This window comes from Pipra filicauda, unplaced genomic scaffold, assembly GCF_003945595.2.
Source record: "Pipra filicauda isolate LSUMZ 115617 unplaced genomic scaffold, ASM394559v2 scaffold302_size1215360_pilon, whole genome shotgun sequence".
In the NCBI taxonomy this organism is placed as follows: domain Eukaryota; kingdom Metazoa; phylum Chordata; class Aves; order Passeriformes; family Pipridae; genus Pipra; species Pipra filicauda.
In genome coordinates, this window is record NW_024104424.1 from 786,276 (window position 1) to 802,941 (window position 16,666).

Sequence of the window (16,666 nt, forward strand, 5' to 3'; positions counted from 1 at the left end):
TTGTCTGTGCATTTCACTCAGGTGTTTGGCACTCGGAACCAGCCAACAAATTTGCCTTACCCAGTTATTCAGTTGGGTTTTGGTAACGGACAATAATGTGAAAGCTGAACATCCAGTATAATGCTGCAGCTTCCCTGTCTCTTCCATCATTTACAAAGATGCTGATATTTTTATTCAGACTTTTTGCCCATCCAAAGACTTTGCTGTTTTGGCAGTGCATGACCACATAATCTTGTATATCAGATTTTATGCCGTGTTAATGAATCAGTTCATCTCCATAAGCAAAATTGCAAACTGTGTTACATAGGACGGGTAAACCCATTGTTTTGGCTTCAAATTAGCATTTAATTCAGTGACAGGTACCTAAGTTTAACTGTCTAGGGCCCAGACGCAGAAAGAAGTCATGTTTTTCTTTGTATTACTCTTCTTTTTAACATTATATTTGTAATGACAATATACTGGGGTTTTCCTGACATGCTTGTGTGTTAAGCAGTGTTTGCTGAGGAACCAAAGTGTAGCAAAAGGTGTAGCTCTAAGATGTGGTCCTTTTTTTAGTGTGTGGTTTTTGTAGGTATGAGCGCAGACCTGTGGGTGACCAGTGTCAGGCAGAATATTTTGCTTCAGAAATTCCATTTGGAGATGGATGCTCGTCTCAGGGGAAGGCAGCAGCTGAACAGCAGAGTCTGCTGATTCCTGATTTTCATCTCTTTTTAAAAATGTTTATTGTTTTCAAATGGTGACATCATATTGGTGGAAAGTCAACACTTTTATTTCACTACATAGGTTTTCCGTAAAAAGCTATTTCCTAAACTGTTCCTTTCTATAACTTACTTCTGATGCGAACATGACCCTGAGTCAGTCTAAAATACAACAGGAGTCAAAACAGAGGGAGTGTACAAATGTAAATAAAACACCACTCCCCAGAGTTTTTCAGAAGCAGCTTCTGTGGGTTAAGCACCATCCCTAGAGGACTGGGTTAATGTAAAAAGTATTCTCCTTATGCAAATTCTTGATAGTATCAGAAGCAGCTCATTAAGCCTGATGCATGATCCTTCAGAAATGGAATAGATCTTTTACTGTTCAGGTTATTTTCTTGATTTTGCCTTCTTAGTCCTGATGAACTGAAGAGACATAATTTACAATTAGTGTGCCCTTTTAAGTAACCCTTGGCAGTAGAGAGAGGATAAAGTTAGCTTCTTATACAAGATGGAGCCAAGGCTTTGGTAAATTAGCCAGAAGAGAAGAAAAATAAGTGAAGTTCTCAAAATGAATAATAGAAAATGTTTCTTCTTAGTGGTGCAATGCACTGGTCTGTTTTCCAGGCAAAATTAAATACCACATCCAAGCCAATGCATGAAGACCTACATTTTACCAAGAGGTTTTATTTCCATCAGCTCTCATTATGACAAAAATCTGTAATTTTAGACCATAAATGTCTGCAAACTGATCTACATATGGATATGCTCCAGGGCAGTGGTCACACGTTAAAGTCAGGATGTCCATGGAATTTAAAAACTACACTCCTGTTATTTTGCAGCTTGTCGACCTGGGTTCTACAAAGCCTCTGCTGGCAATGTGAAGTGTGCCAAATGCCCTCCCCACAGCTCTACCTATGAAGATGCATCTCTGAACTGCAGGTGTGAAAAGAATTACTTTCGCTCTGAGAAAGACCCTCCATCCATGGCTTGCACCAGTGAGTAGCATCATTGTGCTCCGGGCTGTCATTCCTGCTCCTCCATCTGTACCTCAACAACAGCTTGCTTGCTTCCTCCCATGTCCCATTGCAGTCAGCCATCCACTTCCTCGCGTCTTCTCACATCGAGGTGGAGAGCTAGGGTTTTTAAATTGCTACCTGCAGCCCTCAATCCTCAACTGCACCCTGAGGTTATAAGAAAACATAATCCTTAATAGTCTAGGTCTGTAGTCTAGTGAAATATTTCAGGAGTCTCTAACTGGAAGAGTTTGGTTATTTATGCTTTTTACTTTTTTTTGTGCCCTTGTTACTCTCATTTTACAGCATTCTCAGAGAGAAAAACTTCTTCCTCTGATTTCCTTTTACAGGACCACCGTCTGCTCCAAGAAATGTGATCTCCAACATCAATGAGACATCTGTTATCCTGGACTGGAGCTGGCCCCTGGACACTGGAGGTCGGAAAGATGTCACCTTCAACATCATTTGCAAAAAATGTGGAGGGAACACCAAGATGTGCGAGCCCTGCAGCGACAATGTGAGATTCTTGCCCCGTCAGACTGGGCTCACCAACACCACGGTGACGGTGGTGGACCTTTTGGCACACACCAATTACACCTTTGAGATTGATGCAGTCAACGGGGTGTCTGACTTGAGTACACTTTCCAGACAATATGCTGCTGTCAGCGTCACCACTAATCAGGCTGGTGAGTCTCTTTCTGATCACCCTTTTTCTGTTCAAAACTATGTACTTTTGTTTCCTTTCTTTACTTTGCAGAATTTAACCTGACTGTTAGTGTGCAAGGGTAACTAATTGACTTGAATATTCTTATAAAAGTAAAAACAGAAACAAACCCAGTATGTGTTTCTGTCAAAGAACCTGGCAGCATGACTGTTATGACTAACTCCCAGTTCCCAGTTAATAGTCTCTAATAGCAGACTCACACAATTCCTTAACCAGAATGTGTTTTATTAATAAAACCGGATTTTAATAAAACACTCATTTCAATAATCTCCAACATAAATTCCTTTAGTAATCTTAGTGATTGATTTTGATTAAATAGAAGTGAAAAAAGGCTTTGATGTTAGACGCATAAAAAGCTAACATTAAATTACAGTGGTTTAAAACATAGCTTTTTTTTTGGTTTTTTTTCCGCCCTTTACAAGTTGTCTCACCAACTCTGAATTATTGCCAACATGATGGGGGTGTGGAGCTGAATACAGAATTAAGTCCTGGTGTCGTAGTTGATAGTATGTAAAAGGACTGCTCTCCTTCTATTGGGGACCCCTGGTGGTCTAGTGGTTAGGATGTGGCGCTCTCACCGCCGTGGCCGGGGTTCGATTCCCGGTCAGGGAACCCCTCCGGGCAGATGGAGCTCGTCAGCCCTTTAAGGCCATCCATCTAAGAGAAGGTCACTCAAACAAACCTACGTCCTGAGGACCTCGCTGCCACCGCTCGGCCCCGGCAGATGAACCTCAGGATTAAAGGGTGGGCTCAGTTCAGCACACACTGTGTCTCACCTAAAACATCCACTGCGCAGGCTCAAAGGGTAAAGACCTTTCCCAAATCTTCGTTCGCGAAGACTGGCCATGATGATGCTCTCCGTCTGTGGAGACTTATTAAACTCACTGCATGAGCACAGCAGTGTGCCCTGACTGTTGGATCAGAGCTTTTGTCATTGCTGCACTAGTCTACCACTTACTTCTCATTTAGACTTCCATTTATCTTAAAGATGAGAAGAATCCAGACTCTTCTCTGGCATTTGGTTAGGTGTAATTTTTTTAGGAGCAATGTTTGCCAGTGAAGAGAAAGACTAGATCCTGAAATTTCTGTTATTGTGCTCCATGAGTTCACTATCAGGAGGCTTTGTACTGAAAACATTCATGGTTGCAGTAAGTCTTCTCCCATTTCTTCCCTATTGATGCCCCATCCCCAAAATACCTACACTTCTGTGTTCCTTAAATTGCAAACAAGGTAACATTGTTCTAAGTAGGCATGCTCCTGGTGGTCTATGTCATTGCAGTGTTTTACACTACAGAGGCTGTATCTCTTGTCCTCAGATCACAGATCAGCTTTAGTGAGAGGCATAAAAATGTGAGAACAGACTGTTTTCCAGACACCAGTCACTACTTCTCCAAATGCTCTGAAGGGCTGTCTAACTCTGCGCTAGGCAGACAGAGGTGAATCCACCCAGCTGAGACATCTTCTCATGAGCTGTTTCTCATTCAGGCATTGACTTCAGCTCTGAAACCTGCATTTTATGTCCATTCAATTTGCTACTGTTATAGTTAACATTTTCTGGGTATTTGGATCAGCGACTTGAGCAGTCTTGTTTAGTTGCTCTCTTTTCTTCTGTTTCTTAGAAGAGATGTTGCCTTTCAGCCTGTTCATCACTATAGCAGTTAGAAATCACCTGGGAACACTCCACAGAATGGAATGTCTGGGATCAGTGAAAGCCGTTTCTCTGCATTGGCCTCCTGCTTTGCAGTGTTTTCCCCCTGGGCCTTGACTGCCTTTGCACTGTGATGCAGGGTGGGTTTTGATTTTGTTTTGGAACCCACAGTACCTGGGATGTGGCGAAGTCAATGCATTTCTGGCACTGGCAGCTCTGTTTAATACAATCCACAGACTGCTTAAGCAGTTTTCTAGTCTGTTTCCTGCCTTTATGCATAGCCCTTTTTTTATTTAAGGACATTTAGGTGATATGGGTTGCTGTCTCTTGATCATGCCAATTGTTTTTTACTGTACTAGAATTCCTTTAGAAATTCTGCAAGTTGCTAAAATTAGACCTCAGATATGTGCATAAGTAATCTTTTAAAGCATAATTACAAAAATGCAATTTGTCTTGCATTCCCTTACTGTTAAGATCACAAAATACACCAGAAGCATATTTTTAGCTAATGGCATTCTTAAAACATCTGGGCGGGGGGGGCGGTAGTGGAGAAAAAGTATGATCATCTTAAATTACACTGTAATGAAGGGTTTAACTGGGAGGAGTCTCAAAAAAGAATAAAGCACTTTTGAGCTGGATCTGGAGGAGACCAAAAGATTCCAAAAGCCAGTCATGACTCTAGGGCTATTATTTGCTCTGACTTTAGGTGCATTCCTTCAAGGACAGGGGTATCTACCAGTTGGATAAATCTTTGGTTAAAAGACTAAACTCTACTGGACTCAAGGAAGTAAGAGAAGTGTATTTCTTTGGGAGGTTATTCCATGGGTGAGTTGTCACATGGGGTGACAGGATCAGTACAGCAGAATAGATCCTGGAGACAGAGCCCCTAGCAATTCTGCAGAAGGAATTTTACTGGTTTAATGGTTGGATTCAATGATCTTAGAGGTCTTTTCCAACCTAAATGATTCAATGATTCTATGCCAGTCAGTAGGCTGAAAGTTTTGGGGAAGCGGATTGAAGTGCAGAAGGTCCTTACAACACAGATTTCTTCATTCTCTCCAGAATCCAGGGTATTTCAATTCTGCCAGCCTTGATACGAGAATCCTGTACCCCTGCAATGAGTGTGGCGAAGTTGCAGATTTAATCCTGGATTTTTAGTATCCATATGCTTTTTTCAAGTCCTGTCCCAGCTTAGTGAAAGCTGCTCTGCAGAATATTTCTTACCCACCCAACTGCAGGTTCCAGCTGCAGAGTGTTTTATGTTTTCTTATCAGAAAAACGTGATTCGGGGGGGCAGTTCTCTTGATGGTAAAATTCGAGCATTGTACATCTTTACTTCAAATGAACTAGACAGACATTGGCTGGTGTTAAGTTTGCTGGGTCTCTGAGCTCTAAAGGCCTGCTGAAAATTGTACAAACATTTCTTTCCATGTGTCTCACCACACACATGGGCATTTCTGCCTATGAATCCGTCATCAGCCTAGTAGATCAGAACGTGCATAAAACTGGTTTTCTGTAATGCAGCAACTGGGAGATGTGCCAGAGTGTGTTAACAATTCAGCTGATACTTTCAGAGTCAGTCAGTTTGCACAGCAGCTCCATTTTTGTACCTAAAGGGCCCATATACAGACATGCACACATATTTGTGATTTACATATACTCAGACAAACAGTGTCACCTTAAATGTTGCTGAAAAATTCACCTTTACAGTGACTCTCAGTTGTAGAATCTGTAACAATCTCAGTAAGATTCTCCTAAAGGGTTTTCCAACCTGATCTAGAAGTGAAGTCGTCACTTACAAGGTTGGAAACATCCAAACTGTGATTCTGCTGATGCTGTGAAAGCAAAGAGGATTATACATTTTACAGTACATAACTATTAAAAAAATCAAGATCCAGTCTCCTGAATTGAGGGAAATTCAGAATTGTTTCAGAAAATGGATTGTTTGGGGTTTTTTTCTTCCAACTCTCTGTTCTGATTTTTGCCGTGTTTTTATTGCACTTTGTTTTCTTTCCCTTCCAGCAAATGTTAATGAGCAGATATCTCTGGAAAAAAAGAAATGCAAAACCAAAACACAGGTGTTTTGTAAATAAGGCTAGACAGGTAGGACACTGCAATTTTACTAATTTTTGTGAGTCTCTCTATCTTTGGTTTGGATGTAAAAGAGAAAGGGCAAATGCTTCTATTTAATTTAGTTTGTCGATCATCCTCTTTGATTGCACGCAACACGGGCCTTCAGCTGCTGCCTGATACAGCTTCCTCTGAGTTATATCAAAGCTGCTGCTCTCACCTCACATCAATATGTTGCACCAGGCAGATGTTATCTCCTAATAACACCAATCAACCCCATTTAGAAAGGGTCACTGGCTGCTACAGGAGAGGATATGGAATTCAGAACCCTTGGAGATGGCATGCTAATTTGGATGTGCCATGCAGAGAGGCTGACAGACATGCCACTCTGCCAGGCTTCTTGCCAGCGTGGATCAGGTGTCTCAGCACAGATATTCTGGGTTCACTGGGGTGTCTGAGTAAAGTTTATGTGGGTTTTTTTAAATCTATTTATCTATAAAGACCAGAATGTTGTATTTTCCTTGGAGCATTATAAGTAACCCAGAGGGAAAAGTCAACCAGTTCAGGTCAGGGCAGTTCTGCCTTTGGGCTAGTAGCAAGCAGGGAACTCACACTGGAGCCCAAGGCACTTTTAAATGGAAATAGGATATTAAATGCACTGAAGAAAGACTCAGATTTGGTAGGGACAATGCAGTCATGCTGCTGGGTAATCAGTTTACAAAAATTAAGGAGGAGGTTGTCCAGTGTGAAACAGGCATTACGTTTGAGACATAGGTGAGTTTTGTATGTTTTTCAGATGTTGCCTGAGAAAGTAACAGTATTTTTTCCCCGTGAGTGTTTTTATGGTATACTGTCATACAGGTTAAAGGTATGACTCAGTAATGCTGGACAAAAAGATTAATATTTTAATCAAGGACCTAATTGACTTCACAGGATTTAAAATAGACATCTCTTCAGTGTTCTTTGCAATCAGAGGATACAAGAACTTTTAGAACTTGCAGAAATCTGTATCATTAGCAGATCTTTGGAAGTGTTGGCCATCCCAGTGGTATCTGAATCCTTTCCTCCCAGCAGATCTGGTGGGAAGGTTCACCATGCAACAAGTGGTTCCGTTTGATCTGAAATCTACTTGCTTAGTTTTGTTTAGCCTTGTTCCAGCAACTCTAAATTCATGCAAACAATATGATAATGGCACATCTAATAAATAATAAATACAGTTTTCACTGTATTTATTGTGTAAAACGAAACAAATACTGAAAGCATTCTGAGCTTGTTGAAACTTGGGGAATTCCCAAAGTGAACAATAACAAATACATCTTGCTATGTTCCTGAAGGGAGCTGCACTTCCTATATATTAATTTAATTATATATATGCCTAATTTAACTATATATATCCTAGAATTTAACTAAATTAAACGTGGTACCTGTTTAAGCACAATCTATGTAAGTCTTATGGGATAGAAGCATATACCTAATGATAAAAAATTATTTAATTGATTAAGAGATCAGAAACAACTAGCATTTACTGGCCGTTACCTTTAAAGTCTCTAGTTTTAACTGAAGAAGGTGTTATAATTGGTTTGTAAGGAATTCTCATTCTAAGTCTGTGTCCCAAAGTTGAACAAGATGATGTGTAAAATTGATACAAAACATTTTCTCAACAATCATGTTTTTAGCACTGTGAAGAAGCTGAGAGTCTTTCTTATTTTCTTGGCTTTCCACAATGTAATTCTGGTGAGCTTCCTCCAGCATCTTATTTTAAGTGTGAATCTTTAACACTCCTGCAGTTGAGTACATCCTATGCCTGGGGAGGATTAACTCAATGGACATGCTGGAGGCCAACACGCTGGAAAGCAGCTTTGCAGGAAAGGACCTGGAGGTCCCTGGTGGACCATCTGGGAGCAGGGGGGCAGTAGGAACAGCACTACCAGCAGGTGAAGGAGGTGATCCTTGCCCTTTATTCAGCACTGGTGATGTGTCCAGCCCAATAAAGGAGACATGGATGTACTGAGACAAGACCAGTAAAGGGCCACTATGATTAAGGGAGAGGAACATCTGCCATTATGAGAAAAGACTGAGAGAGCTGAGACTCCACATTGCTCAGCCTGGAGGAGAGGAGGCTCAGATGGATCTTATCCATGTAAGTAAAGGCCAGATGGGAAGGTATAAAGAAGACAGAGGGACACTCTCAGTGGTGGTGGTTAGTGGTGGGACAAGAGGCAATGATCACCAGCTGAAATAACAGTTCTGTTTAAATGTAGAGAAAATTATTTTTAGTCTAAATGTCTAGCCCAAAGAGATCTCTGTCTGTGGAGGTATTCAAAACCTGACCAATCAAGGTCCTGAGCAACCTGCTCTGTTTGACCCTGCTAAAGGCAGGGGCTTGAACTGAGTGCCCTGCAGAGCCCCCCCTTCCACCTAGTTGCTGTGTCATGATTGTGTGCAAAGAGGATAAAGGCAGCTGGAGGGAGACCAGGTAAGGGACTGATTAATAATTACTATCCTCTTTTAACTCTGACTTTTTCATCTATATAGCAAGAAGTTTTCCATGAAATTTGGGGGACCAAACTCCCCATACACTTACTCAGATTGGAAAGAACATAAACCTATGAGCGCAGAGGGGCTGTAAATAATAAATAAACCTCAATATCTCTGCTTCCAAAAAATCAGGATTGTATTTTTGAAACTTACTTTATTATTTTATTTTTTATTATAATTTTAACCTCCAGACTCTTACCGTTTTTCACAGAATATAAAGTTTATGCATACATGAATATGGAAAACTGCAGTAAGATTAGCTTATTTTACAGAATACCTCTGTAAGACTATATGGCTTTAAAGAGAGAGATTTGGATTTAGTTAAATTGCCTGTGGGTTACCATCTCCTTCCTCAGCTTTTTCATCAGAAAGCCTGCAGGATCCAATCTTATTCATCTGTGTATTGTACAGAATTATTATATGGCGTGGTACTATAACAAACAGCTTTGGTACTTCCCCTTAGAGTCAGCAATGAGTAAACTGAGACTTACTTTCCACTAACTGTCTTACACCATGTGAATATTAAGATACAAGATTACAGAGGGAAGTAGTTTTCAATTAGTAGTTAAACTACTGCTTGTGTTACTCTATTAGGTTTTTCCTACTTTTTCATGTTAAATTAATTAGAACACTCTAAAGGAAGTGTTCTCATTTTGGGATTTGAACTGATTTGAACAAACTATTTTATAAACAAGTTTACATTACACTAGTGCAGTTTTACTGTGGAGACAGATTCATAGAATCATAGAATCATAGAATCGATTGGGTTGGAAAAGACCTCCGAGATCGAGTCCAACCCTTGGTCCAAATCCAGTCCATTTACTAGATCATGGCACTCAGTGCCACGTCCAATCTGCGTTTAAAAATCTCCAGGGATGGTGAATCCACCACTTCTCTGGGCAGCCCATTCCAATGCCTGATTACTCTCTCTGTAAAGAATTTTCTCCTGATATCCAACTTAAATTTCCCCTGGCGGAGCTTAAGCCCGTGCCCCCTTGTCCTATTGCTGAGTGCCCGAGAGAAGAGACCAACCCCCACCTGGCTAGAACTTCCCTTCAGGTAGTTATAGACGGCGATGAGGTCACCTCTGAGCCTCCTCTTCTCCAGGCTAAACAACCCCAGCTCCCCCAGCCTCTCCCCACAGGACTTATGCTCCAGTCCCTTCACCAGCCTTGTTGCTCTTCTCTGGACCCGCTCCAGCACCTCAATATCCTTTCTGAACTGAGGGGCCCAGAATTGAACACAATACTCAAGGTGTGGCCTCACCAACGCAGAGTACAGGGGAAGGATCACTTCCCTGCTCCTGCTGGCCACGCTATTTTTGATACAGGACAAGATCCCATTGGCCTTCTTGGCCACCTGGGCACACTGCTGGCTCATGTTGAGCTTATTTATGTTTAAAGCTGTATTTGGGCTTCATAGCTGCAAGAACTCTGCAAGTTCTAGAATATTAACTGCTGTCCCAAGAGAGCTTGTCTACAGCTTTATCTTGAATTTCTATGTACCATGTTCAAATGGTTCACCATGGAGGGTAATAAATCCATTTGTCCAGGTTAGACTGGAGGGACCACGGGGCAGAGCAAGCAGAATGAGCAAAATAAAAACCCTTTATGTGGGAACACAGGGACAAATCTGTGACCCTCTTTTTGCAACAACATTTTCCTGGTTAGAGCAGCTACTCCATGTCAAGCTGAATATTCTATCTCAAAACCCCAACTTTACATGTGTGTCACCCCTTCCATTATTTCTGATGATTCAGTGTTCAGGGTTTCAGCAAAATAATTATTAGCATCAAAGTTCAGTGAAAATAATTAGTTTTTCTCTATTTTCCCAATAAACCCATGCTGATACGCAAATATTTTCTTTTTTTTTTAATACCTCAGATGTTTACTGCATGCCTGCTTGATAATAAAATAGATTGGTTTTTTATAATCACTAAAAGCACACTGTAACAGCTTTAAACGTAGGCTTATGTTTGCTTTGCTCTTGAGAATTTAAGGCCTTTTAAACCAAGATCTCAACAGCGCAGCTGCAAATAGAGGTGGCAATTGAGTTCAGCTACAATAAGGCAATTTAGTACTAAATAAGTTCTGTGCTGTCACATATCCTGGCATCAGGAAAGGAACCAAGGGGATGTGTTGTAACAAGAGACTTCTTCAAACTGTGTCCTCAGTTCAACACAACTCCTCCACACAATTCAGATAGGATACAGGTAGGTTCCAAAAATAAATAAATCAGAGTCTAAATAATAATCTCTGCTTACGTGCTGTAGAAAGAAATGCAGGGGAACATAGGAGGCTTTTTGTGGGCTAAATTCCAACTAGAGTTGTCAGTATTTTCCTAGTAACTCTAGAAAGTGATTATCCCTCTCAACTGAGAGCCTAAAAATGAGTTTTGACCCCTTCACAATTCAGTTGTGTACTTGTAAAATGTTGATTCCTTTCTCTGTCTGGCACTTTTAATAGAGGAAGCTTAGAGAAGAACCACTCCTGCATCCAAACCAAGGCATCTTATGCACAGCAGTACTATAAACAATAACAAAACCCCCCAATCTACCCAGTTTCACCACAGGGTTCCCTAGAAGAGCAGTAGTTTCATTATCAGGAGTCTCCTTTTACCTTTTGTATTTCTAAAACCCAGAAAGCAGAACAATCCATGTAACCTGTTTAATCATCTTGCTTAATCATTTAAGCCATGCGTGAAAAGCTGTAGGTAAACAGATGGCTGCAATAACTGTGTGCTTCTCTTTGGCAGTATCAGACTGGAAGTTGACTTGGTAATCCATTTTTTCCTCTCATCTTTTTCAGGATTAATGAATAACAACATGATAAAAACACAACAAATATTTTCTTAAAGTGTAAACACACAGTATGTTACATCCATTGAATCAAATTTAATTTACTCTACTTTCTTAAATGGACTAGCTGTTAAATCTAGTGGGTTTGAAACACAGAAGGTGTAAGTTTGTTTAAGGAGAAGGTAACCAATAAGGCACTATGGAGTCTTTGCAAGGAGCCAGGATAAAAAGTATTCAAAGAACCCTGAGAACAAAAGTGACCACTTGGTAGAGAAATTAGATCACTGTGAGTCCTAAAGGGCAGATGTAGCTGGTTTGTAATACCTTGATCTACATGTGGCATTGAAAATTTCAAGCCACATGTTGATTTCAGCTTGAAGGGTTAAACATTTACAATAGAGAAATCAGTCAATTTTTCAGTGCTGTTATAAGCAAAGACTTATGTAACTCCTAGAAAGAGTTGTTAAAACCTCCTCAGAAATAGAATTTGGCCTGAAATCTGTTGCTTCAAGGGAATAAAATCAACACCAAGCTGGTGGAACTTTGATGCTATTTATTTGTTCAGCCTTTATTCTGTTAAGCTGGACTGCACTGTCTTCAGCAACTCACAAATGATGTGTGATGCTCCCTGTTTAAACAAAATCCACAGTTAGAGAGGGTTTGTGCACTTTACAATGTATATCCCAAGGCAAGTCCCTTAAGTAGATCTGTCCTCTAAGAAAGACAACTTGAGAAAGCCACAGATGTTTGGTGGATGATATATGTCTTTCTTTCCCTATGGTCTTTATAAAAAGGACAAGAAGATACACTTATTAAAAGTGAGCTAATGACGTGATGTAGGGAGCCTGTGGTTCACTGACTGTTATTACAGCTGTGCCCCATTACGTACTGAATACCTGGGACATGCTTGGTTTTTTGAGTGACATTTATCTTTTGAGTTTCAAACATTCCTGGCATAAATAAAGATTTTATGCTTTTCAAATGTGTTTTACAGTTCAGCCCAGAGGCTATTCAAGGATCATTTTAACTCAATAAACCCCCTCCTTTAGGGATATAAAAGGGAAGTGTTTTAACAATGTCACTCCATGCATAGCCTGTTATTAGCTGGAGATGTTCTGCCTGCAAAGCCTTTGATCCCTTTTCCCCTGAACGTCAAGGAAGCTGAAACTTCAAAGTCTGTGACATACATTTGACTCTTCTTTGCAGGTACAGTCCCCAGGTGAATGCTCATGACCTTAGAGAAAGTTCACAGGTGAAATTTGTGGCTTTCACTTCCAATGCTTTCAGTTCCCTGCTCCACAGGTCATGGTGAAATTGTGTTCCGCAATCAGCGGATAATGGTTTTCTCTACTTGCTTCTATTAATCTTTAACATGAGGCTACTCTCATTTAATATCTTAGTTTGGTTAAACAGTAAAAATAAAGAAATGTAGGTAGACAGGATGCTTGGCCCTCAGTTAAATGATATACTTCTGGCTCTCTCTCCGTTATCTGTGCTTGCATTCTTAGTAACCACTGAAGGAAATTGTGTTCCTCTTGATTGTAAACAGCGCTATCAACTTCCCTTGCTTCTTGCAGCAAATTCCATCCAGACAATTTGCAGGCTGGGGACAACTGGAAAAAAAAAATTTCCTTGGTTTTGGGGACTGTTCCTGCAATAGGAATTATTAACTTAATAATTATTGTTTGTAAAAGCATCCTTGTATAAAACAAAATTCTACTTTCACAGTTATGCACCCCTACATGTTACAGTCTTCACATACTTTGGTTTTACTCACATTAAATATGTAAGCTGATTTGAGCCTGAGGATGTATCATAGTACTCATGAAGGCAGGTACCCTCTGAAGCCAGTAGACATTGTTCTGAAAATTAAAGACTTTGCTGCTTCTTTGCGATTTTGTGAAGTGACCATGCTCAGAATGTTTAAGCTTGACTTCAGAAATCCCTCAAGGAGCTGCATCTCTTTCTTTATTTTTACTTTTCTTGCGATGTCAACTTCTACAGCAGAATAAGTATGAAAGAATTCTCTTTCTAACATTCTTTCTAGTAAACTATGCCTCTATATATATTAAAAAATATTTTAAACCAAAGAAAAATATTAAGTCATCCCAAAATCCAAAAGAATATGAAAGAAGATGTCAGTACCTTTCAGGTGTTTTTCATCAGAGGTCCTTGTCTCCCGGTTAACCTTCACAAAAGTGATTGCACCAAATTACAGGGCAAGAAGTTTGAGAAATGTTGTTCCTTTTCCTATTATGTTCTGGCCAGGTTGAAAAGACTCTGATGGAACTTACTGTCAGACTAGTTCAGGAGTTCTTGGTGATTACTTAAAAGGAGAGAAATACTTTATGTCATAAATTACTTATTTGAGAGCAATTGTCTTCTGCAGTTGTGGAAAATGGCATTTTTAGAGATAGTTCTTAAGTATGTTCTTACATCATGAATGGGATTTCTCTGGTTAAGGGAATAATTAATCTATCCCAGAAAGGGAAAGCCAACTGATGATCAGCTGACCACTGATAATCTGAGCATGGTGAATAAATTCTTCATTCCAAAAACCTCACACCTCGTGCTCACACCAGGAAGCACGAGGCTCTAACATCCTATAAGGTAATGTAACAAAGGGGTAGGGAAGGCAAAGCAAAACTGTTTATTTTAAACTGATATGGTCTTAACACATTCAGTGAGAAATATGAAGTATTTCAAAGCTCCCACCAGCACCATCTCAACAGAGAACAGAAAGAATAACATTTGTGTTATGAGTACCTTTGGACTGAATCCTTATGAAAGCACATATTGCGTTTGTCTCCTCTCTGAAATAACAGCTGGGAACACCATGGCACCATAATTCTCAGTTTCTGAAGCAAGTGCCTTGTGCAGCCTGATACTTCCCAAATGGACATGGCATTTATGTGATTTATTATACATGTGTTAAACATATGAGCAAATCAGACATTTTGTTTGCTCTGTGGAAGGCATCTGCTATCTCTTTTAATAAAGAGAGGGAGAAATAAGAACATGTACACTAAATGAAGCTTGGTTTTAATTTAGGATTTATTTGTAAAAGTGAGAAATGATCTCTAATAATCACTTGTCCCATGACAGCTGCTGGGCAGAAGGTTGCCTTTCTCTGCACTTGAGAGCGAAATCAAGCAGCTGCCTTTTAGTGTAACTCCTGTTGAAGCTGCTTGTTTTCCCCTTCCCAGTTCCCTGCCGGCTTTCCTTCCCAGCACCTGTGAAATGCCTGCAGCCACTCTGGAGTCTGTAACCACAGGCTGGAGTACACCAGTTTCCAGATGCATTTGGGTCCTTCTGCCATAACGCAGGCAATCATCCATTAAAACAGCCACGAAAAAACGAGTCCTTAAAATTGCCCTATTTCTGGGAGAAACACACATGGCTTTGTTTCATCCAAAGGTGTACTCTGCTTCTATTTGTCTCAGAAGTTTCGTCCTGTTTCTTGCCTTCCACATTTTGATATGTGTAAATGCCCAGATCTTGAAAACCCTCTCCCAGAAACTGGGAGCCTTTTCACCCCCTTCCTTATGATTGCATCCTACTGCCTGGATCTGGTGTGAGGGTCCTGTATGCTGATGTGGGACCCTTGCTTTTGGAATGACTGAACTCCTTAATGCCTGGTTCCCGGTGGCAGGGAAGGCACATTGCCTTCTAGCTGATGGTCACCTAATGATGTTCAGAATCAGGTGACATTTTACAGCCCAAGTCATAAAAATATATTGAACTCAAGGAAAAGGTGCAGGAACACAACGCAGGTACTGGGCTAGTTTAACTATGTGTCCTGGAGATTAAAGACTGTGTCTGCACACACATGGAAGTGGTGGGGTAATTGTATCTGGAAGAGGAGTGTGGAGGGTTTAGCAGGTTTCCATGGTGTTGTTAAAGTGTGAGTGTTTCCTCCTCCTCTTGCCTCCTGGGAGGCACCTGGGGATCCCAACGCTGTCTGGACCTTCTCGGAATGTGCCTGTGGAATCAAGAATGTGGGATCAGGCTTGCTTGCTTCAGAACAACCACATAGATGGAGGCAGCACCTTTAACTGTGAAAAAAGTGAATAATACAATTAGACAGGGTTTAAAACAGTGCAGGTCCTGCTTTCTGTGAGTAGTGTTCTATAAGAAACCCCTCAGATACAATAATCCACAGAACGGATATTAGAAATGTTAAAGACTCCAAGTACAAGTGTAGCTGTTCTTACAGACGTCGTGTCAGGAGGTGTGACATCATTATACTGATATGGGAGTTATTACTTAGGACTCTGTCACAAATTGAATGCTGGAATGGATGGATAAACCTAAAGATGGAAAAGCTGGTGGTTTTGCGTGAGTCAAAATGTGTATGTGCAGCATTATGAGCAGAGCCAGACCAAGCCTTGGACCAGGATAAGTTTTCCTGAGTCCTGACTCTGCAGACATGACTCCAGTATTGTAGAGAAAATGCCTTTGAGATATCAGTTTGTTCATTCAAACATTGATATTTCTACTTTGAATTGTATGATAGTTTTGTGGTTTGGATGCTGGTCTTCTAAGACTTACAGAGTTAGGTTTGGGTCCCAGTGGATCCTGCTGTCAGAAAATGCAGATTTAATTTTCAGGTTATGATTTTTATTTACTGCTCTTGTTCCACATTACCTCCCAGGGGCATCACAGACATTAAAGAAAATTTATATGTTATATCAGATTACAGTATTATGATGAGATAATAAAAGCATCAGTTTTCTAAAGAAAGAAAAAGGAACAAGCCTTCCATTTGTTCAGCAGGGCAGAAATTGAAAAGTGGGTAATACAGTCAGTTCTGCTGTCTCAGATATGTTCTTGGTCACAATCTTTCAGCAGAGTTTGTAATATTTTGCTCTCCTAGGCAAAGCATATTTCCTTTTGGCTGCAAGCAAAAGCTGGAAGTGAGCTGTGGGTCATTTTAGAATTAAATCCTTTCCTAAAACTTAATTTGTTATCTAGAGACCTAAGCAAGAAACAAAAAGCCTCTAAATGTTTCAGCAGTTGTTGGCTTCCCAAAGTTAATACTGAGTTCTCTCTGTCACAGGACAAGGAATTTTCTCCTAGTACATATATACATCTGTAAGCCAGTCACATATGAAAACAATAACTAAGGAATAAGGAAAAAGTCCATAAGGAAATTTATATATAGCTGCTATTAAACTG

The 16,666-nt window shown here is 40.3% G+C and overlaps 1 protein-coding gene across 3 annotated transcripts in view; it reads left to right on the forward strand.

Moving 5' to 3' along the window:
• EPHA3 (EPH receptor A3) overlaps positions 1-16,666 on the forward strand; it is a 209,935-nt gene that overhangs the window by 136,588 nt on the left and 56,681 nt on the right. For all 3 annotated transcript variants that reach the window (XM_027722724.2, XM_027722731.2, XM_039383301.1), the window contains exons 4-5: positions 1,538-1,693; positions 2,062-2,397. In XM_027722724.2, coding sequence (XP_027578525.1) covers positions 1,538-1,693; positions 2,062-2,397 — 492 coding nt within the window. The remainder of the gene's footprint in view (positions 1-1,537; positions 1,694-2,061; positions 2,398-16,666) is intronic.